This window comes from Plectropomus leopardus, chromosome 6 (genome assembly GCF_026936395.1).
Source record: "Plectropomus leopardus strain MGB_pleo_1.0 chromosome 6, ASM2693639v1, whole genome shotgun sequence".
In the NCBI taxonomy this organism is placed as follows: domain Eukaryota; kingdom Metazoa; phylum Chordata; class Actinopteri; order Perciformes; family Serranidae; genus Plectropomus; species Plectropomus leopardus.
Window position 1 is genome coordinate 20,192,029 of NC_142181.1, and position 23,541 is coordinate 20,215,569.

At 43.6% G+C, this 23,541-nt stretch overlaps 2 protein-coding genes across 3 annotated transcripts; one reads left to right on the top strand and one right to left on the bottom strand.

Moving 5' to 3' along the window:
• The first annotated feature begins 384 nt into the window (after positions 1-384).
• Positions 385-4,507, top strand: fkrp (fukutin related protein). 2 transcript variants are annotated; one of them, XM_088078958.1, is made up of 3 exons: positions 856-907; positions 1,126-1,248; positions 1,438-4,507. In XM_088078958.1, exon 3 carries the CDS (start codon positions 1,550-1,552, stop codon positions 3,146-3,148), a length of 1,599 nt encoding a protein of 532 aa, XP_087935084.1. In that variant the 5' UTR covers positions 856-907; positions 1,126-1,248; positions 1,438-1,549; the 3' UTR covers positions 3,149-4,507. The 2 variants fall into 2 exon arrangements, with proteins under 2 accessions (XP_042343046.1, XP_087935084.1); XM_042487112.2 differs by having other exon boundaries at positions 385-1,248.
• A 1,457-nt stretch (positions 4,508-5,964) lies between these two features.
• slc1a5 (solute carrier family 1 member 5) lies at positions 5,965-16,952 on the bottom strand. The gene is made up of 8 exons (XM_042486299.2): positions 16,274-16,952; positions 11,328-11,370; positions 11,141-11,209; positions 10,856-11,022; positions 9,949-10,182; positions 9,572-9,766; positions 9,224-9,358; positions 5,965-8,002 (listed from the first exon to the last, which is right to left on the bottom strand). The coding sequence occupies exons 1-8, from the start codon at positions 16,810-16,812 to the stop codon at positions 7,762-7,764; spliced, it is 1,623 nt and encodes a 540-aa protein (XP_042342233.2). The 5' UTR covers positions 16,813-16,952; the 3' UTR covers positions 5,965-7,761.
• Between the last annotated feature and the right edge of the window lie 6,589 nt (positions 16,953-23,541).

A 23,541-nucleotide genomic window follows, 5' to 3' on the forward strand; every position in this document is an offset into this window, starting at 1 on the left:
AGTTTTAATTTCAGCAAAGTAAAAGTTCTCTTCTACTTTATTTGTTGGACTATGGACAAATGTACATGTGTGAATATTGAGTCACCTGTGGTCTGCACCTATGCTCCTCCGTATGGAGACAGTAAATTTCCGTTTTTCTGTAGGTCTATAATTAATTGGACTTGCATACAACAAACTTGGATTTAGTTGTCCAAAAACAATTTGTGGACACATTATAAACACATGGTAAACTTTATCGTCTTGTTTTACCAAGATGGGAATAAAGATATGTATGCTTATATGATATGTATAGAATATTTACACAATGCTCTACATAATGAACACAAGATAATATAAAATAAAGGACTACATACATCCACATTTTATGTCTTGATTTGCCGTATGTAATTGCGAATACCTTATTACATATTTCTAATATATTTCGGGCTTTTTCACTTTTTTTTCACAAATAATTTGTGAGAGAGATAAGCGGATATTTCTCAAAATCACAACATTGTATGGTGCATGGCTGGGTTTTTTCTCTTTAAATGGCAGAGATTGATGTAAAAAAAATGATTCAAATGTAGTTGATTTAATGTTCATACTGCCTTTCTGTTCAGGCAGACTTTGGGTATCATGTTGTGTTTTAATCCTGTTTTTTTATCTGCTGTCACTGTATATTTCATCTGGGTTTTATTTTTGATTTATTTGTTTTAATTTGTATTTTATTTTGATTGTGAATCACTTTGTGGCTGGCGTCTGCTAAAAGCGTTATATAAATAATCTTTGCTTGCTTGCTTGCTTGCTAATGTATCGGGTTTTTTTCGTTACAATTTTGAGGGTGGCACTTTTATTCTGAAGTATTCGAGCCGGAAGTCTTTCTGTTGTTTGCGGACAACACAGACGGCAAGCGTGATTTAGCGTAATGGTAAGATCGTGCAGTAAGGTTCATGTTTGGGCTTGTGTTAACTGCATAGTAATGACATATTCTGGTGCGATCTGTGTGGGCTTAGTTTTACATTTCTTCTTAAAATGTTGGAGACTTGATTTCAGCCACAAACCCACAAATATTAGCTAACGATGCAGATTAATGTCTGTGTTTGCTGCTATACCGATTCAGCCAGGTTTGCTCCTGTGCTACCACAGCTGGCTGAGAGGGACCACCATGAAAACCAGATGTAGTACAACAAGGTCACTGGGCTGACACGGCTAATGCATGATGTGACTGGCTGCAAATGTAAAGAAGAAAACAGATGCATCCAAATTAAGGTAAGTTGTGTTCATGAATTTCACCAACTTGTTTTTGTTGATTGGTAATGCAGCTAGTCACATTTATTAATTAAAGGAAACCTTGCTGTTAAAGTAGCATGAGATCGTATTGTATAGTCAAGTATCTTCATGCAGTTGTTATGCATGTATAAACTGCATTTTTTTTTTCTCTCGCTCTCTCTCTCACAGTTTGTCTTCAACTCTTATGCTTGTGTTGTTATGCCAATGGGGACCTAACATCCTTACTGGATTTCTTAATTAAAAGCTTCTCCTGAGAGAAACTGGAAAGTAACCAGCTGCCATGCGGATCAGTCTCTGCCAGGGCCTGTTAACTGGTGCCATCATCCTGAACCTCCTCATCCTCTACTATGTGTCCCGGGCCCAGCAACAAATGATGGAGAAAAGGAAGGAGCTGGGCAGGGGCACAAGGAGGGCTGCCCTACCAGCCTCTGGTCTGGGGGGAGGCCTGGGGGTACTTGTAGGAGCTGGAGGTGAGCCTGGAGTGGTCGGAGCCGAGGGGCATAGTCGTGGCCCACGTGTGACTGTCCTTCTTCGGGAATTTGAAAACTTTGAGAACTATGTTGGGGACGTGGCTAATTCCTTCCTCCGCCAGAGACCTGAGCTTCCCTTCCTGGCTGTATCTGACACCTCTCCGTACCCTCCCTTGGTGCTTCCAGAGGGAGCGCGCCTTCTAGTGCTCTCCCCAAGTCCTGACCAGCCACCTCAAGCTCACAGGCCAGAGTTTCACGTCCAGACGGAGTTTGTGCTGCTGGTGCCAGATGGGGTGGAGTTGGAGCAGCCTCGGGCGATCGAGAGGCTGATCAGGGAGTTGGAAGGTGAGGGTGGGGGGCCTGTGAGGCTGGTAGCTGCGCCCGTGCTGGCTCGATCTGCTGTGCAGTGTCTCCACTTGCGGGTGAACCTCAGAGAGTGGACAGCCACCTACTCACCAGCTGCGTCTGGGAGCAGCGGGAGTGTGTGTACGGCTTTACAAGGAGACGCAGTTGTCCTCATTCGCACAGAGGATCTTTTTAACCTCTCTGTCCCTCTGGGGCATCCCCTCTTCTCCTCGCTCTTCGTCCAGACAGCCTTGAGAGGCTGGAAGGTCAAGCTGCTGGAGAGCCCGTGTTTCGCTGCAAACCACCGACCCCTCTTCAGCTCCGCTCACAACCAGTGGAAGGCCGACACTCGGCTGAAGGAGGCCACCGGGAAGCTCATGCGGAGCTTTGGACTGAAGCGTCTCCTAATGCCTGATGGGAAGGATCAGTGGTATGGCTGCAGTAAAGAGACGCCTCGCTGCTTTGGCACGGTGCAGGATGACACTCCAGACTACCTTTATCTGGATCGCTGGACTCCTCCCTGCTGTCTGCGTGCTCTCAGGGAAACCACCAAGTATGTTATCAATATCCTGGAGACCTCCGGTGTGCGCTACTGGCTAGAGGGGGGGACTCTTCTGGGCGCTGTGCGCCATCAGGACATCATCCCGTGGGATTATGATGTGGACCTTGGCATCTACCTGGAGGATGTACCCAACTGTGATCACCTGAAGAACTTGGACTCAGGCTCTCTTGTGGATGCTAACGGCTACGTTTGGGAGCGTGCAGTGGAAGGAGACTTCTACAGAGTCCAGTACAGCGAGGCCAACCACCTGCATGTTGACCTGTGGCCGTTCTATCCACGCAATGGCGTCATGACCAAAGACACATGGACAGAGCACAAGCAAGACGTGGAGTTCCCAGAACACTTCCTGCAGCCGCTGGTGCCCATGTCCTTCGCCGGCATCACTGCTTACAGTCCCAACAACCAGCGAGCTTTCTTGGAGCTCAAGTTTGGAGAGGGTGTTATTGAGAACCCTCAGTATCCCAACCCTGCAAAAAAGAGGCTGGACAGAAGCAAATTATGAGGGATGATAGAGACTCTTTTTTTTTTTTTTTTTCCAAAAAGAGCCTAAAAGATGATGCCTGGAATTTGGTGCCAAAACGACTGCATTGGCTGTCACCACAATATCACCAGTGTGATCTTATGCCTGGTCAGAGTTTCTTGGTTGTCAGTATTTGGATGTGAAGTCTAACATTGGACTGCCTTTTTATCCTGTGTCAAAGTATTGACATTTTATTTGCAAGGGGCATGAATGCTTGAAAGATTTATTTCTATAAATTATTGCTTTTTCGTCAAGCATATTTTAACCCTGTGAAACCTGAGCAAATTGCCTTGATTTCTTTTAAAAACATAGGAATAAGGCAAACAGGAACTTAAAAAGAAATGACCCAAAAATTAGCAAGAATTTAGTTCAAGTATTAAAAAAACCTGAAAATTAGAAAAAAAGAGAAAAGAAAACAAGGAAAAGACCTTAAAAAGTGCACATAATATAGCATAATTTAAAAAACGTAATCACAAAAATTAGAAATCAAGTTTTCTGGACATGTTCCCGCGGAACTCATCATATTTCTTATCATACATCATAAGAAATCAACATATTTGCCCAGAGTTCAAAGGAAAAAATACTTAAAGGTGTCTGAAAACAGCACAAGAAAAGTCATGTCAATTCAGATTTCTGAGAGAGAGTGAAAGACTGATTTTACTACATGGTGTACTAAATCTGTATGTATTGTACAGTAGAGTATAAATATGACTGCTATAAAACTGATCAATACTTTAAAATGTTAATGGTTTCTTGTTAGAAGCGACATGATCTTAAGTAGGATTTTTGGGTCTGTACAGAATTATCAGTGTTAAATAAGTAATTTTGCCTGAAGAGGTGTTTCATGAATTTTTTGACTGTTGCATTAGTTTGCACAAGTTTTTTTGTTTGTTTGTTGTTTCAGTTTTACTGTGTATGAATGGATGTTACTGTATATTGATGCCATTTGGTACCTTGCAGCTGTAGCGTGGTGAGCACATTTCCATGAGGTGAAATGAGAAACACACTGTCATTCATCCTGTTCCTGCCGGCATATCAAGAACATGAAATAATGCCTTTAAATTCAGGAAAAAACAAAAATATATATATATAAAACTGTAAATTGACATCAACCTTAAGCTAAATGATGTGTGTTGCTACTGAGCACAAATGATGTATTAACTGAAATGGAATTACAGTTCATCAGATTATTCAAAGACACATTTTAAGAAGAGAAGTTGCACATAAAAACACACGAAATTCACTGGGTACAACACGTTACCTGTAATGTTGTCACTTGTGTGATGAGTCAGTGTATCACTCCAATTCATGAACAGGTGAAATAAAGACACTGTAACAGATGATGATTCTAATAATTTGTTTTGAGGATTGTTGACAAATCCATTGGAAATACAGAACACGTGCACTTTTTGTTGCTATTCTTTTTGAACACTAGGAGGCACAAGAAGCCAATTTATGCTACAGCCTTGTAACTCCTCTAAGCCTATGCACTAAGTTGTGTCAACAGCATTGTGGGAGTTCCTCAGCCATATGGCAGGAGCCCAGGGGGTGGGGGATTTTATGACAGGATGAACAGGAATGCAGCACATGGGCTTCCATATACTACACAAGAAGAAATTACTCTGTTTAACAATAGCCTTCAATCACCTGTAAATGCTGCAGATATTGTACTCCTGAAGGTGTGTCTACATTCTTCTGGCTCACCATTGGATAACTAACATTGTTTATATATGGCTCTGTAGTGAGAGGTTATTTTTAGATGCAAACACATAAAGGATCTCAGTGCATTTTAAACATGTCCTTCCTCTTGCATGCTGCTACAGTTTCGCGTTTGGAGGTCACATGCTGCAACGGGTTTTCTGCAGGTCTTAAAATGTCTGAATATTAGGCCTTAAAGTCTTACATCTGAATTTTGGAAGTCTTAATTATCTTCAAGTATTTTATCTAATTACATTTATCATTTTTTTAAATGTGTTTTTGTCAAAATAAGTCTCTTCTGTGTGAAAGTCTACATTCCTGATGTTAAAAAACTTTAAACCTGCCACTGAACCTAAAACAGTAGACTAACTAATAATCATGTATCTACAGAATAACCTGCCTCTGCAAAGGACTACATATAAATACTTGATATTGATAATAACAAGGTAACTTTATTTATACCTGTAGGTAGATTTAGTTTATAAATAATTATAACTTATAATAACTGTTTATATAGAACAGAGTTTACAAAGTGCTTTGACAAACAAAGCATAGCAGAAGCAGGAAGTATTTCTTGCAGAGGCAACGTGACTATAAGAGCTAAAAATTAGCACAGAACTAGGACCAGACAAAATCTAAGGTAGAATTAAAAGAGAGATCTGAGGAAAAACACATATCAGAAGGAAGGCAGAAGATAATAATAAAGAGAGGCAGAAACAATTACTAAAAAAACAAAATAACTAGCAACCCATACCAATAAGAGAAAATACAATTCAAAGAATATAAACAGCAAACATGGAATAGCAATAATAACAGATTTTAACACAATCAAGGCAGAGTAAAAGAACACATTAAAATGAAAGAATAAATTAAAAGACAAATTAAAACTTACCCTAATACTTACCTGCAATGCCTGAATAAGATAACAATGCTTTTTGTCGAACAATTGGTCTTAAGTCTGGTTGAATTGTCTAGAAAATCTTGAAAATGTATTAAAAAGCATTCAATTGTCTGATACCTGTAGACACACTGTGTAACATAATGTAACTATGAAGTTCTCATGTAGACAAACTGAACAATGATTCGTACAAACAGCCAAATTATATTTTTTTTAAAAAAAGGTGTTTATTATTTAAACTGTAAAGACAATAAATTCAGATTGTAACCAGGAACGTTTTGAAACATAGCCCCATTGTAAGAAACTCACTACTAACATACTCTGCTTGAACCAAACTGACATCCATATGGTGAAAGGAATGATAACATCTTCCACCATAAAAGCATGAAGTGAAAACATTTTTTAGCAACTACTAATGACAAAAAGAAAGAGATGACGCCTCAGGCCTGCAGTGATTTCATAGACGACTATGGGAAATACCGTAAAAATGAGTACAATGGAGCTGATATAGAAGACAGACTTGGGAATCTTTGTATATAACGTTAGTAGAGTACACCCAGTTATTTGGTAGTGCTTTAAACTGTTCAAGATGATATGGATGGAAGAGATAAACATTCAATAGTACAACTGTATCAGTAACTATATGATGCATAGTATCACTATAACCGTCAGTACCAATCTAGGGTTCAGCCATCTCATCACTGCTATACCGCACAATCTCCAAAGTCTCAAGTCTTGTCGAGTTTCCTAAATGCCCAATGTTCAAACAAAAACTCCAAAATAATCACTGAAACAGAAGTACCTTACACACAGTCTGTTTAAAATAAGAAAAAAATATACATTATAAAAAACTATAACCAACCAATTATTAGAAGACGAGAAACTGGCAAAAAAAAAAAAAATAGGAGTCAATGTCAAAACATTGGCTAAAAAGTCTTTGGATTTTGATTAGGGAAATAAATATTACTTGAACAAATAATTATTCGAGGCATCAACAAAAGCATACAAGGAGGGCTTGTGTGTTTATAACTAGCATTTCATGTTTACAGTCGTCAAAGCTGAAACATAAAGGTTTAAATGGAGACAAGCTTACTTTAGCTCAAGTTGTTCAGGCCTAAAAGTGAATAAACAATCTACTGCTGGTGTCCAGTTACCCCTGTTGTGGAAGGACTTTAGGTACTTACACATCACATCGAGTCACACAACACTTTACACAACATCAAACAAATCGTCCTTCTTCTTACAGACTGCTTTAAAAAAACATTACATTTGTCATTCAGTGTTATCAGGAGTTCTCCTTCCTGTTTGCCGAGTCGTGTGATTTTTGGTCTCAGAATATATTTAGGAACAGTTAAAGGACAGTCTTCAAGCCATATTTAAACCTGAGGTTGTGTTGCCCGCCATCGCACTGATGTCCATCAGATGAGGCAGAAATGTTCAGAGGTCGATCTGTACCTATGCATGTCTTTTAGTCCTAGAGAAAAAAGTTCCTTCATTTAGCTCTGGGACGTCAGTGAGAAGGATATCGTTTCTTTAGTGTGCTACTGAGGATATTATTAAATTTGTGCACTATTGCTTTTTCTCACCAGGAGGAAGGCATCATACACAGCTATTGGCAAAGAAAAACTACAGACACACTAAAAGACTAATAAAAGCCATAACCGCCCTAGAATTGTAAAAAGAACAAGTGTTTGTGCTTTTTGCTTTACATTTGACAAATCAAATATAGGTATGTTTGTACTGAGCATGTGATGATACATTTCACAACAAAAATGATCCTTTTCCTGTATGGGAAGACCGAAACCTGAAAAATGAAAATTTTAAAAAAAGGTTACAATAACAAACATTTTTTTAAAAAGCTATTGGATTCCAGATAGAGAATATGAAAACTTTGTTTTTCTGACGCAAATAGATAGAAAAAAAAAACTGAAAATAGTATCTGACGTTAAGTTTTCAGTTTTGCAAGAGTGTCAACATCATTGATGATTCAGCAGCTGGATTACATGACAGACTCCTTTTCATTGGAATGAGCCCTCTTTACTGCTTCTGCACTGTCCCTCCCATCCTGTTTCTCAATGAGTGGTGAGTACTCCGGAGCCGGAAGTGCTGGCTCGCCCTCTAGCCTGACCTCACTCAGCTCTGCTCCATCTTCTCGTTTGGATGTGCGGTCCACAAAGTGCTGCAAGAGCCCAGCTCCAAAGGCGTCGCCCTCTACATTCAGTATTGTGCAGGTACGGTCACTAAAGAAAGACAGAATGGATGGCAACAGTTTTAATATTAGGGTTTTAAAATAACTGCCGAAGATAACGACTTTGTCAGGGAGTTTAGTAAATTAAGATGAGATTACGTGGAGTATAGCCAGCGTTGGGCAACTTGGTACTCTTGAAGGTACCGACCAAATCACGTCTACAGAGTACCAATTACATTAAATCATTTGGTGCCAAATTCTGATACCTAAGAGCTCATCTAGGTGAGAACACTGGCTTCAAACAGTAGGAGGAAGCAATGCGGAGCTTCCTGACGCTGGGCGAGTAAACAGAGTCGCCTGCGTGACTCTTTATGGCTTTCTGACTTCAGAGCACTTTGCGGCAGAGGTGGGATGAAGTCATTGTTTTGCAAGTCACAATTAAGTCTCAAGTGTTGGCACTCAAGTCCCAAGTCAAGAAAGGCAAGTCCTAAGTCAAGTCTATTATTGAGAACTTCGTGTTTCGGGTCGTACAGAAGCTATAATGTGCTCTCCAACAAATGTAATGCCATTTCAACAACAGAATAATATGTTATTAAACTTACGATGATAATAAATGTTTTTAAAGATGTGTATCTATTTGTTGAAACAAAGTTGTTGGAAGACGTTATGTCTCTGTAGTTTTTGGCATTTCACATACCGCAGTTTTTTTGTCGTTGTTGACCACCGCATAGTTTTTGTATGCAAACAAAATTATCTGTGATATCACTTTTTTTCCAACTGGCACTCAATTAATGTGTCAGTTCTTCAGGGTTCTCCTGAAACTTGACTGGACGATGTCAGATTGGTTCCAACAAAGTGGATATGGGGAATTAAGTGTTGACTTGGGAGTAAATAGCATTAACATTCACGTATTTAAGAACACACTTTTCAAATTATATACTTTTTGGGCGGTAAGTATCAATTATTTTCAAGTCAAAAAGCTCAAGTCCAAGTGATGTCACGAGACACTGGTGTCAGACACACACACATGCAGACAGAAGGGCAAATGTACGAATAGAAAAGAGGAGCAAAATCACTTTGTGACTGCAGATTGTTTAACTTTACACTTTTACTATTACAGAACAGTTAAAACGGTACCCCGGGGTTCCAGTACCGAATTCCAGTACCAGTACTGGTTCAAATGTAAACAGTACCCAACCCAAAGCGCGTCATTTACGGATACTTGGCTGTCATGCTGTCATGTTTATAAAGCAAACAAAAGTTCTGTACTCACACAAGCCAGTCAACAGCCAAGATAAGAGAGATGTCATTGGTAGGCAGTCCTACTGCCTCCAGGATGATGGCGAGGGTCAACACACCACCAGCAGGTATACCTGCTGCTCCGACACTGGACGCTGTAGCTGTCACACTAACACATTAGGAGGGAAGACGACACAGTGAGATACCGATAAAGCAGATTCAATTTTAAACAGCATATTCACACACATTCAGTTTTATGTCTCATTGTATACCAACTATTTTTGCACTACAGTGTCTGATAAGTGAAGCAATTGTACAATCAAGCACATAACTAAATCCAGTTGTGTAACTATGGATGTGTTTCGGTGCCCTTAGGACTTACAGGATGGTAATGATTTGGATGAAGTTCAGGGGATAGTTGTTCAGCTGAGCAATGAAAACTGCAGCCACACACTGGAAGAGAGCAGCTCCGTCCATGTTGACTGTGGCTCCAATAGGCAGGATGAAACGGCTGATGTGCTTGGATACGCCGTTATTTTCCTCCACACACTTCATCATCAGGGGCAGAGTGGCAGAGCTAAGAAAGAAGAAGAATGTGTGAGGGTGCGAAGGTGTAAGGAATATGCACAGGTGTTTGTAGGGAGAGGTAAGTGTGTTTCAGAACAGGAAAACCACAGTATTTATTATTTAACAACCAGAGAGAACAAACAGGTGTGTGTGCAGGAGAGTCAGAGAGGTGAGCAGCTGTGAGTTTATTACCTGGAGCTTGTACCGAAGGCTGTTGCCAGAGCTGTGAATATCCCCCAGAGGAAGGTGTACGGATTCTTCCTTGTAATGATGAAGTAAATGCCAGGCAGCACGAGAAGGCCATGGATGGCATGGCCGATGATGCAGCAAGCTATATATTTTCCAAGACTGGCAAATAGTGTACCAACATCCTCCATCTCAACGATCTTGCCAGCTACAAGGAACATGATACCAAGAGGGGCGTACCTGTAGAGAGACAAGTAGTTCAGGAAAGTGATGGGACAGATCGTGAGATAATTATGTTTGTGAAGCACAGGCTCTTGTACTCAATGCTAAACACATTTTAAGCTCTGGTGTGGAGTATTTAGTAGCATCTAGCAGGAAGGTTGCAGAAGAAAAAAACTTCTCCTGTGTGCCATGTGTGTAGGACAGCGATTGTCAACTGGCGGCCCATGGACCAGCAAAATATTCATGAATTCATAACTTTGGGGGAGGAACACATGGGTTCCGGTAACACATGTTATATAGCATTTTTTTCTCCATATATTGAAGCAATGTCACAAGCAACTGAGATGAAAATAATGTTATTAGGAATGATTTACCAATTTTGAATCAGTGTTGGAGAGGAACTGGTTATAGACATTAAATTGCGAAATAAATGTAATTATAATGAGTTACAGGTACTGAGAAAAAATGTTATTAAATTACAGTTACCAATAAAAGTGTTGGTGATTACAAAGGGGTTACTTCTATTTTTAGGTCTTTTCATCTTTATTGCCCTGTTTAAAACATTGTTTTTTAGAAAAGCACTCAAAATTAATCAAATGTAATAAGTAACTCTACTTTGATTTAAAATAGGTTACAGATTACTGGTTGCCCTCTTTCCCTCCTAACCTAGAAACATGCAGGCCTTTCTTACCACATGATCCAGGAGACCAGCACCATGGTGGCCTCGTTAAAGGAGTTGAAAAACTTGATGAGGATCTCTCCTTCCTCTCCCAGCTTCCTTAAAGCAACACCAAACACAATGGCAAACACCACCAGACCGAGAATATTCATGCCATCCTGGTCTGTTCCAAAGGGCACCTGGAGACATTTGAAAAACACAGTCAGGAAACACAGACTCACAGCAGCTACAAGTGTGTATCCTTACTGCATTTATTGTGTATTTTATGTTGAAAGCTACTCCATTCGCTTTGCTCACCTTCTCCACTGTGATGTTGGGATTTCCATCTGTGCCATTCTTGGTTACCAGCTTGTAGCTGGTTGCATACTGCATGGGAAAGAAAGGTTTGCCCAGTTAGTTAGTTTATTACTCTCTATATATATTTCTTTTACACATTTTCAGATTATAATTATCTAAAATTATAGATTCAAATTGCAGTACTTACTGACTGAAAAGCAGCAGACACCAGGTTGGAGGGAAATATGTTCCTGTGGAGAGACAAAAATACAAAAATTCAACAATACACTCAACTCCTGTCCTCAGTGAGTATCAGAGGCCTTCCAATGAAAAAAATATGGTTATAACTGGAAGGAGAGAAATTACATTTTTTTGGAACTGAAGAGCACAAAACAAAGGAAGTGTTTGGGCCTCTGCACATACAACAGCATAAAGCAAACCTGACAACTGATACAAAACGACAGACCACAGACACAGTTTTGACACGGCAAACACATTGTAAAGCCATGAGCTGACCTTTGTTGAGTTGCGTACCACACAGACGAGTAAAAATACAAAGCAAAGTACTACTTTCCTTCTCAAAAAAATGCAGTCCCAAAAAAGGGTAATTCTTTTTTTTGTTGCAGAGACAGCAGCTAGCTATACCCTCCGGTTGTCAGTGGTAGCTTAGACAGATGGAATCACAAGATTGATCATGTGGAAATAGCTGAGAGAATTTAACTATTAATCCCCCTATTTACCTTCTCCCCCCTTCTTTCTAATAGCTGTTGTGTTTGTACATAGGTCCAGCTGTACATTAAATCTCTAAAGAACTCCTGAAACCTGTGTGTCCCCATTACTCCTATATGTACTGGATTTAGAGTTTAATAAGGCATTAACTTCATTAGCTCTTTCCAGACATTCCCTTTACCAATGCATCTGAATTAAACACCATGTGACCGTGTGACAGAAGGGGCAGCATGAAACTGCATGCAGCTGGATCACAGGCTGGTTGTGCTGCAAAGAGCTGTGACAAAGAGGCTGTTTGGCTTATGAGACTTTATTTAAATATTCAAATGGACTGGTATTACTCTTTTGTTCCTCAACTGACTGGTATGACTACAGAAGAGAGAGACACTATTGCATTATGTGTCAGTTTAGTATCATTAGCAATTAATGAAACTGTTCTAAAATTCATTAGGCTCAGACTGGAGCCTGATTTACATACTATCACCCCCCAAATGACACAGGCCTTTAATCCATTTTGTGTCCCCCTGAGTCATGTTTTAAGACTATTTTAAAACCAGGATGTTAAGGGAAGGAAGCACAACATTGTTTTGCATGGTGCATTGCCATCGACTATCAGTTTGCATGGAGTCGATAATGCAGAGCTGAAACCTGAGAGGATTCACTTCCACTTCCTCTGAATTCTTTAAACAGGTACAAAATCCAGCTTCCATAAATGAAAATACACATGTAAGCCCTGCGATAGTCTGGTGACCTGTCCAGGGTGTACCCTGCCTCTCGCCCAGTGACAGCTGGGATAGGCTTCAGCCCTCCCGCAACCCTTAAAAGCAGTTATGGACAATAAATGGATGAATGAAATACACGTGTACACTCTTGCTGGCATTCACTGACAGACACAAAGGTTTCACTTAGACAGATGCGCTGGGTGCAAAGACAAATGTGCACCCATAATAGCAATAAATAGATATAGAAACGCTTGTTTGCATACTGATACTTGTGTACCTCCATCTGTCAATGAGAGATATGCTAAAGAAAAATTTCAGTTCAGTCAGTTTCAACAACTATCACATCGTGACGTTCATCAGTGGTGCCAGAGCTGCATTCATTACACACAGCTGTGGATTTCTGCAAACCATAACTGCAGTAAAATGTTAATTATAACTGTGATTAAATGTCAAAAGGATGATCAGTGATTCATTCACAGTGCTCATGTTGAAACCAACTTCGTGGTGGAGTCATTTTTCTCAAGTCAGTACTGTAAGATCGCATCCAAAAATCAGATTTTAAAACCCTCTGAAAAAAGTATGAGTTTTGACGACGTAAATAAACTTGACTTAAGCAGAACCAAGATAATGAATAAAGTGGTGCGACAACAGTCCATGCAAGGTCAACAGCATAAGGTGTGTCTTTCTTTTTAAGAAAGTGTGAGGTGACTTGATTTGGCGTATGCCAAGAATCTTGTTACACCAGGTCTCAGCAACAAGCAGATAAGACCTCGCGCAGGTCACGGAACAATAAATGTTTAGCCTTACCAAACAGCCATGACTCAGGACACCGGAAAGGGCAGATGGTGGATGCTGTGGGTCATGATTAAGTACAAGTACAATGACATGGGGAAGTTCAGTCAGTCGATCTAATGTTCACATGTGTAATACCTAGTCTCTTTTTCCATGTGTTTAATTCCTGCTACGCTGTTGCAAAAATACTTTGTTGCCAACAACACTGATGTGGAATTCTTTAAAATGTAATGTAAGTGGTCTGAAAGGTAAAGCAGCCTATGTAAAAGAAAAAAACTCCACCCGAATACACTCTTACAATGTTTTCAGAAAGCTAAAAAAAACTTGAAAGACCTGATTTCAGCTGAGACAAGAATCAACCTGACAGTCCATTATCTGCCCTTTGTTGAGCTTGAATCAATAAAATAACAAAAATGCTAAAAATGAAGGATAATAAATGATAAAATACAGTCTACTGAGCTATCTAATACCTGATAAAAACAGGCAATATGTGAATTTCTTTTGAAATTACTTAGTGTCATGCTATTAGTACATTCTGTCTACTTTCCAGTAACTAAGGGGAAACACCACATGAGGTAATAATTCGCAAGTAACTGTGATGACTGAAAGCTGCCATTTTTGAACGTAAACCACAGTGTGAAACAGAGAAACCAAAAAAGGCGACGGATAGGAAATTTCAACAGAAATGTGTGGGAGTGGTTGCAGCTAGAGTTTAACCCATCGCATACATCCCTATGCCAACATGTGGTCTGTTAGTGTTCTGTGTGGATAACCACGGATATGTATTTAATAGCGAGTGTGTCTTTGAACAATTAGCGGGCCAGTTTTACGCTTTGATGAGCAGCTGTTCAGTCAAAGTCCCACACTGTCTTTGTTATCAAAACTAACTAGGACACCAACTGAGAGGGCTCGCTCTAATGAGAGGCACAGGGTATGCCTGGTGTCCTATTAGGATTGTGTGTGTGTGTGTGTGTACATGCACATGGGGCTATTTGTCCTGTATGAGATAAACATTATTTTACTGGTTTTTTTTTGTTTTTTTTCAAACAGCAGCGAGCTACAATAAACAAATCTAGACAAACATACATTCTAGATGCTGCATTCAGGAGCATCAAGTTAACAATAAACTGGACCGCTGTGCTGATTCTAGAAGTAAATCTGCCCTTTTATTATGAGTTCTCTCTTTCATCCTCGCCATTAAACAACATGATCCAGACAAAATGCCAAATAGCTCATCATGTAAACCAGAACACTGTGTTCCTACTTCAATACTGCCATGTGATGGGCCTCTGATCAAAAAACAAAGCACAAACAAAAACAAAAATAACCATGCAGGGTAAATGATCATGTGTGAGTGGGTAGGTTTTGCCCTGCTGCTCTTGCATGTCTAATCTGACTGTGGACAGCGTGACATGTTTTTGGAGGTGTTTCCAGGGCTGGGTCAAAGTGCTGGAGGAGGAGAGAGGGTGGAAAACTCTGGCTTTTTTAGAACACAGTTTCATAATTCATGGAGAGCAGCCCTAAACGCTCCGAAGAATGCTCAAAGTAACCAGAAAATTATGCAACAGGGTACCATGAGTATAAAGATTTCCTGTGAACAGTGACTCTCCGTTAATGTGAAACACTGACGCAAGTTTATATCTCTTAGTAAACAGACGTAAAGCACATGTCTTACCCGATAATGGACTACTGAAGAGTTATACCCATAAACTCAAAGGAGTTTGTTGATAGTAAATACAGTCTCTTTGTCAGGGAAACACGCCACTTCAGCTCACATCGTCACACGTGGCAAAGTTTGTACAAAAATGCTATACAATTAAACTTCATGATACACTAATCTACTGAATTGCTGCTCGGATAAGCAAGTCATCTTTGCGTTTTTGGGTAACACAGGACGTGTCTAACAGAAAAACCACGTATCTTATGCAAAGTGTCAGAAGATATTCACATCTGACCATTTTAGTTTCTGAGTCAATTCTTTGCCCAGTGTGAAAACCCTGTTTCCCTTTACTCCTCAAGCAGATGAGGTGGCACATGTCTCATGAACATCCCATGAGTGTGACATGGATAAAAAAAGACATAGTGTGAGCTACTGGTTCCCAAATAGACAAACCTAGAGCAGTCAGGTGGGAAAAAAAAAAACACCCTTAGCTCTAAGTGCAAAAAGGTAAACACTGAAATGAAACGTGTCAGCTGTGTGACATTATTAAGATGTTTGACTACATTTTTCTTTACCACGTGTCAGCTTAGACAAAAAAAAACTACGGCATAGGACGTAGTACATCCTGTAGTCTGTATGAATCTACTCATATGACGTGAACATCCTCTAACGTCATAAGAAAGCGCAGTTACAGGAAAATTAGAAGCGGCAGAGATGTGCTGATTGTACTTAAACAAACAGGGCTGTCCCAGGGGCAAGAAGAGTCATCACACCGAGAAATGTCCCGCACGTGTAGTAAAGACTCCACGTGTTATATGGACAAAATGTGAAATAAAGAGTAATTCAAATGTAGCTTTTCTAAAAAAAGTAAATAAAGAGGGCTGTGATGGTTGTATTGCAACATGCTGTGACATCAGGCGCTCTGCCTCGCGGGCAATACGCCGACACGCCTGATCTGATGCAACTGCGTGTTGTCGTTACAGCACTTCAGTACACCTAGCTGAAGGTAAATTAAGACAGGTCTAAAATGGCTGCTACAGCAAGACTTAACTCCTTTTAGGCTGTCGTAAAAAAAAAAAAAAAAGTCAAAAAGGGGGCTTTATGTTTTATGTCTAACTTTGGCATCCAACTAGTTAAGCTTGTGTTCGCATAAAGGCGCTCACATCATACATACACGTCATCTTTAAACTACTTTTAAAGAGTTTTTTGGGGCTCGGTGGTGGTTGGGATGGTGTGGATGATTTCACTCACCTGATCAAGTCCAAGAATGAGTCTATCACTTCTTTAGCAGCAGGCACATCGTCATCCAAGCCCTGCACCTTTGGTTTGGCTATGGATCCAGAACCTGGCGTCAGGATGTAAGCCATTATAACCCCGATGGAGGACGCAATTAAAGTGGTGACGAGGAAAAACAGCATGGCCCAGCCACCAAGTTTGCCCAGGGCTTTGGGGTCGATGCTGGCCGCGCCGGATACCAGACTGCACACCACCAGAGGGATAATGATCATCTTCAATAGCCGGATAAGCAGCTCGCCAGGGAAACCGATGTAGATGACCTGGGTCCTGGTAAGTTCCGCGTTACGCACGGCAAGTCCAATAAAAACACCGATGATAACACCGGCTACTGTGAGAATAACCAGCAGGTTCGCCATCACTATCTTCTTGACCCGCTCGGACAGCGGCACTTGGTTGCCCTGCTTGGGGCTGTTGGTGCCGTTCGCCAGCGGCTCGTCGAGGTGCGCCTCTCCGTTGGTTGCCTTCCCTTCCTCCATGTCCATCTTCTCTGCCATAGCGCGCTGTTAGAGTTACCCTAGGTGTGTAAATATTCGTTTCAAAACCGCGTGTTATTGTGGTGAGAATGACTTTAGATATTCCTGGCACACTGACAGCTTCCCTCACACTACTACGCTAGGCTCTTCTGTTCGGCTCTGTATACTTATCCGACCGTCCTGGCCACGCCCCATGTGCCATATGGGCTGGGCTTGTTTTCATGAATTAAATCAAATGTTCCATTACACTCATTTAAGCACAACGCAAGATGCAATAAGGCATGCTTCTTTCAAACTTCACTGTTTGTATATCATCTTTTAGGTTGCATCCAGTAGTATGTAGTACCAAAGTAACAATAAGTAAGTATTTTTGGGAGTAGCTGTTCTTGAGTTTTTCTATTTCTGTCGACTTATACTTTTACTCATTTAGTTTAGTTCATTTGTTTCACATAATACAAAGACGGATGGGGCTAAAACATATAGAAAGTAAATGTAAAGATGTAGTAGAAACCTATACAGGCTTACATAAAAACCACATCCTGAAAACACATTAAAAAAAGTGAATCGCAAGCTCTCAAAACATCAATAAATTTAGTTGCTAAAAATCTCAAAATATAAGTACACAATAAATAAAATTTGCAAATAATCATATTGAACGTGTGAACATCAGTTCATAGAGGGATCATTCTTGATCCAAATAAGATGTTTTCTTCTGTACACAAACAATGACACAGAAGAATCCAGTAAATCAACATTTTCATTCCATAAAGGGGGAAAAACGAACACTGTCAACGCTGATCTACTGCGCCCTTTTTTTTTTAAGAGTAGTGGTTAAACTGGTTGCATTTCCTGAATAGCAGAGGTTTTAGCTGTACAGCTGTGGATGCTGCCACTGGAATTTGATGAGACCTCCCTCTGCTTCTCAAGTACCAATTCAACAAATACCATTGCAGTTATATCATCAAAGGGTAATGCATGTGGAACCACAAGCCCAACAATCCAATTAATTTAATAAATCATAAATCATCTGGTGTGTTTGAATGACAATCTTCATTCTGATATAATTTCAGGGAAAAATAAGAATGAAAGTGACTAAGAGTGAAAGTTTGGGGTACAAACAACAAAGGAGTGGTTTCAAATTTTCTAGAAAATCATGGTTTCCTGGCTGCCACCCTGCCGTTTTTGGCAAGGTGTGTATTAGACTGTAACAAAAGACAGACTCTCATTGTCCAAAATACTGAGGACTACAGTCTGATAGCTTAAAATGTGTCTGTAGGGGTCAAAGAAAGCCTGGGGTTAGCTTACACTCAAACAACAATCAAAGCGCCTTTTAAACAGACTCCCACTGGTAGAAATTTGTGGGAAAAGCACCTTTAAAACCAAATAATGCCCACAGGACCAGAGCTCAGGCCAGTAGGAAGCTGTCCTCTCACTGTTCAGTTTGTTATCTCAAGCTCTTGTTCTTTGTTCCCTGTGACTGTGTGAATGATTGGAGGAATTGCTGTGATTCTGTGAAATAGTGTATTACTCTGTGAGAAAGGACAATAGCTTAACTCGAAGGCACATGACATGAGAGCCGAAAGAGTTTTTCTAGAGCAGGCCCCATCTATAAAAACACACACTGCACACACACACACACACACACACACACACACAAGCTGCACATGCTGACGAGATGAGTTTTTTGCTGTTATTTAAAATCCCAATTTGACTGTTCTTCTTAATGCCGATCTCTTGCAAAAAGAACGACAAAACAATACCGACAAGAGTCCTTAATCAGTTATCTTGACCAGAGGCTGCTGTGCATATGAGCACAGATTCTCATGTCAACAAGTTTGACTTTTGGTTTAAATATTCTCTAGTCGTATTTATGAAGTCTAACTGACCACTCAGTAGCTATGTGGAAAACAGACATACTATATCGTATGCTGTAAAGCCCCCTCTGAATTGGTAATCCTTTGACTTTTCATGAAATAATTTGTCCAGACTGTCCAAATATCTGCAAAATCACATTCCCACCAGCCTCTCTGCATTTAGTGCTAATGCGCATTTAAGCATGCTAACATGCAAAACTAATATAGTGTTAGAGTACATCCTGCCCGAATCTCACCAGAAGAAGAAGAAGATGGTGTACATGATAAACACTGCACTCTCTCGACATCAAAATGTTAGCTTTGTCAGGGGCATAGGTTGTCTTTCAACACTGGGGGGGACCAGGGGGCTTCCGGTATCATTCGACCCTCCTCGTCGCCTGCCGGGGCTGGATTTTTCTTCGTGGGCAAGAAAGACGGTTCTCTCAGACCTTGCATCGACTATAGGGGTCTGAATGAGATCACGGTAAAGAACCGCTATCCTCTCCCCCTCATCGCCTCTGCCTTCGAGCTGTTGCAGGGGTCCACAATCTTCACCAAACTGGATCTCCACAACGCTTACTACCTGGTCCGCATCCGAGAGGGGGATGAGTGGAAAACGGTGTTTAACACTCCCACTGGACACTATGAATATCTGGTGATGCCATTTGGACTCACTAATGCTCCAGCCGTTTTCCAAGCCCTCATAACGATGTTCTCAGAGACATGCTGAACAAGTTTGTCTTCGTCTATCTTGACGATATTTTGATTTTTTCCCGGTCAAAGCAAGAGCACGTTCATCATGTTCAGAGAGTCCTGCAGCGCCTTTTGGAGAACTCACTGTTTGTAAAGGCTGAAAAGTGTGAGTTTCACACCCCTTCTGTCACCTTCCTGGGTTACATCATCGGCCACAACCGCATGGAGATGGACCCCACCAAAGTGTCCGCGGTGACCTCCTGGCCTGTACCTGACTCACGCAAGCAGCTGCAGCGGTTCCTGGGGTTCACCAACTTTTACAGACGTTTCATTCAAGGCTACAGCACCGTGGCCACTCCTCTCACTGCCCTCACCTCCTCCAAGATCCAGTTCCGCTGGACCACGGCTGCTGAAGATGCGTTCTAGCATCTAAAAGAACGCTTCAGCTCAGCTCCCATCTTACTCATCCCTGACCCGGACAGGCAGTTCGTGGTGGAGGTCGATGCCTCGGATGTGGGGGTAGGGTCTGTGCTCTCCCAACGCTCGGCGGAGGATGAAAAGTTGCACCCCTGTGCCTTCTTCTCCCGATGTTTGTCTCCAGCTGAGAGAAACTATGACATTGGGAATCGGAACTGCTAGCAGTGAAACTGGCATTGGAAGAGTGGCGGCACTGGCTGGAGGGTACCAGGGATCCCTTCCTCGTCTGGACAGATCACAAGAACCTCGAGTACATCCGCTCTGCCAAAAGATTGAACTCTCGCCAGGCCCGGTGGGCTCTCTTCTTCCCCCGATTCAACTTCACGCTCTGCTATCGCCCCGGCTCCCGCAATGTCAAACCCAATGCCTTATCCAGACAGTTTCTGATGGGGGAGGAGGACTCCCCCCGCTCGGACAATATTCTCCCCGCCTCCCATCTCCTGGCCGCCCTCACCTGGGAGATCGAGGAGCGGATTAAATCTGCACTGGAGGACCAGCTGGGGCCCAGCTCATGTCCTCAGGACCGCCTGTTCGTCCCTCAGGAATTCCGGTCGGATGTTCTGCAGTGGGCCCACAACTCCCGACTCACCTGTCACCCGGGGATAGCACGGACCAAGGAGGTCCTACAGCGACTGTTCTGGTGGGCCACCCTGGACGAGGACACCAGAGACTTTGTGAATGCATGTCCCATCTGCAACCAGAACAAGACCCCTCGCCAAGCCCCTGCCGGGCCTCCTACGACCCCTTCCTGTGCCTCATCGTCCGTGGTCCCATATCTCCCTGGACTTTGTTACTGGTCTGCCACTGTCAGGAGGAAACACCACCATCCTGACAGTGGTAGACCGATTCAGTAAAATGGCACATTTTGTGCCCCTACCTAAGCTCCCATCCATCAAAGAGACCACTGGACTATTGCTGGACCACGTATTCAGACTCCATGGCCTTCCCACCGACGTGGTGTCTGATCGTGGACCCCAGTTCACGTCGTCGTTCTGGAGAGAATTTTGCCGTCTCCTGGGAGCCTCCACCAGCCTGTCTTCTGGTTACCATCCCCAATCCAATGGTCAATCGGAAAGAATGAACCAGGAAATGGAGACGGCGCTCAGATGCATGGCCTCTACTCATCCTGCCTCCTGGTCCTCACAGCTCATGTGGGTCGAATACGCACACAACACCCTTGTCAGCTCTGCCACAGGACTCTCCCCATTCCAGTGTGCTTACGGCTTCCAGCCCCCCCGTTTCCTGCCCAGGAGAGAGAAACTGCGTACCCGTCGGTGGAAGCTTTCATCCGGCGCTGCCACCAAACCTGGTCACGAGCCAGGACTGCACTGCTGCGGGCCACGGGTCGATATGCGACTGCTGCCAACCGCCACCGTTCCCAAGCTCCCTCCTACCGGGTGGGACAGAAGGTGTGGCTCTCCACCATGGGATCTCCCCCTTAGGGTAGACTCCCGGAAGTTGGCTCCCAAATTTGTGGGCCTGTTTCCCATAGACGGCATCGTCAATCCGGTGGCTGTCCGGCTCCGGTTGCCCCGCACCATGTGGATCCACCCTACGTTCCACGTCTCTGGGATCAAGCCGGTCAGAGAAAGCCCTCTACAGCCTGTCTCCCAGCCGCCTCCGCCCCCTCGGATCATCGATGGGGCTCCGGCGTACATCGTGCGTCGCCTGCTTCGCTCACGTCGCCGAGGAAGGGGCCTACAGTACCTGGTGGACTGGGAGGGATAAGGCCCGGAGGAACGGTCGTGGGTGCCGGCCCGACAGGTGCTGGATGCGCAACTGGTGGAGGAGTTTCACCGTCAGCACCCTGACCAGCCCTCCCGCGCCGCCTTGGGGCGGGGCTCGTCCGGCTCTGTTCCTCGTCCTCCTCCTGCTTCCGGGGCTTCTGGTTCTGGGGGCGTCGAGGGGGTTCCTGCGACTCCTCCGAGGGATGATTCTCCTTCCGACGACAGTGAGCCTCCTTCTGACGTCTCCGAGGCGTTCCGCTAGCATGGCATCAGAACCACGTGTGGGGGCACCAGAGCACTATGCCGGGGATCCGGAGGGTTGCAATCCATTCCTCACGAACTGCTCGATCCTGTTTGCCCTGCAGCCCCACACATTTGCCACAGAGGGAGCCCGAGTTGCCTTCGCCATCAACCACCTCACGGGTAGAACACGCCTGTGGGGGACGGCGGAGTGGGAGAGAGGCACGCCAGCCTGTGCTTCATTTCAGGCATTTGCAGAGGAGCTGCGCAAGGTATTTGGGCCCGTTCCTGTGGGCCCCGATGCCACAGGGGGACTTCTGAATCAACGGCAGGGGGATCGGTAAGTTGCAGACTTTGCCATTGAGTTCAGAACCCGAGCTCGGCAGAGTGATTGGAATTCGGTCGCCCAGTGCGACGCCTTCCTCAACGGGCTAGCCCCGTACATTAAAGATGAACTGGTTTCATTCGATCTACCTCATTCTCTGGATGGTCTCATCGAGATAACCATGAGGTTGGACAGACGCATCCAGGCGAGGAGACAGGAGCGACGCCAAGAGGGAGGGGCTCATCGCTTTCCGGTTCGTCAGCCGGGCTCTCCTGTGGTCCCCGGTCTTCCTCCAGTTTCCGCTCCAGGGGGGTCGGAGCCCATGCAGGTGGGCCATACCCGGCTGTCTCCTGAGGAGCGGGAGAGACAACAACGGGGAAACCTCTGCCTTTATTGTGGCCAGGCCGGCCATTTTGTCTCCAGCTGCCCGGTAAAAGGGAGGGCTCAGCAGTAGAGAGGGGCATCCTGCTGAGCCGTTCCCAGAACTCTGTCCCTAACCCTCGCCCTCTGTTCCACGTCAAGCTCCTGTTGAAAGAGGGATCACACACCCTCGCTACCTTCGTTGACTCTGGGGCCGATGTAAACCTCATCGACGAAGAACTCACCCGTCAGCTGGGGATTGAGCAAGTCCCTCTTCCCCGTCCTGTCCCGGCCCGCGCCCTTGATGGACATCTCCTGGGAACAGTTACTCATCAGACCACCCCCCTCTCCATGCTCCTGGCAGGGGAACACCAAGAGACCATCAGGTTTCACATCCTGAGGTCTCCCAGCCTACCGCTGATCCTCGGATATCCTTGGCTTCGACGCCACAACCCGCACATAGTCTGGGCCATGGGATCGGTTCTGTCATGGAGTCCGTCTTGCCAGCAGATATGCCTCCAACAGAAGGTCACGCCCACGCCGTCCGCTAACTTCAGTCCCTCTCCAGACCTCTCCAGGGTGCCTTCTGATTACCACGATTTTCGGGAGGTGTTCAACAAGTCTAGAGCCACTTCTCTACCGCCTCATCGACCATATGACTGTGTCATCGATCTCCTGCCTGGGTCAGCTCCTCCCAAGGGTCGCCTCTACTCGCTGTCCGCACCTGAGAGGGAGGCTATGGATACCTACATCTCCGAGTCCTTGGCTTCCGGTATCATTCGACCCTCCTCGTCGCCTGCCGGGGCTGGATTTTTCTTCGTGGGCAAGAAAGACGGTTCTCTCAGACCTTGCATCGACTATAGGGGTCTGAATGAGATCACGGTAAAGAACCGCTATCCTCTCCCCCTCATCGCCTCTGCCTTCGAGCTGTTGCAGGGGTCCACAATCTTCACCAAACTGGATCTCCACAACGCTTACTACCTGGTACTACCTGGATGAGTGGAAAACGGCGTTTAACACTCCCACTGGACACTATGAATATCTGGTGATGCCATTTGGACTCACTAACGCTCCA

Excerpts from the sequence above, each read along its gene's own strand:
- slc1a5 (XM_042486299.2), bottom strand. The coding sequence starts at position 16,812 with ATGGCAGAGAAGATGGACATGGAGGAAGGGAAGGCAACCAACGGAGAG. Across the intron at positions 11,210-11,327 it reads TGTCTGCTGCTTTTCAGTCA|TATGCAACCAGCTACAAGCT; the intron begins GTAAGTACTGCA and ends TTTCCCATGCAG. Across the intron at positions 9,359-9,571 it reads ATCCAAATCATTACCATCCT|TGTGACAGCTACAGCGTCCA; the intron begins GTAAGTCCTAAG and ends CTAATGTGTTAG.
- fkrp (XM_042487112.2), top strand. The coding sequence starts at position 1,550 with ATGCGGATCAGTCTCTGCCAGGGCCTGTTAACTGGTGCCATCATCCTG.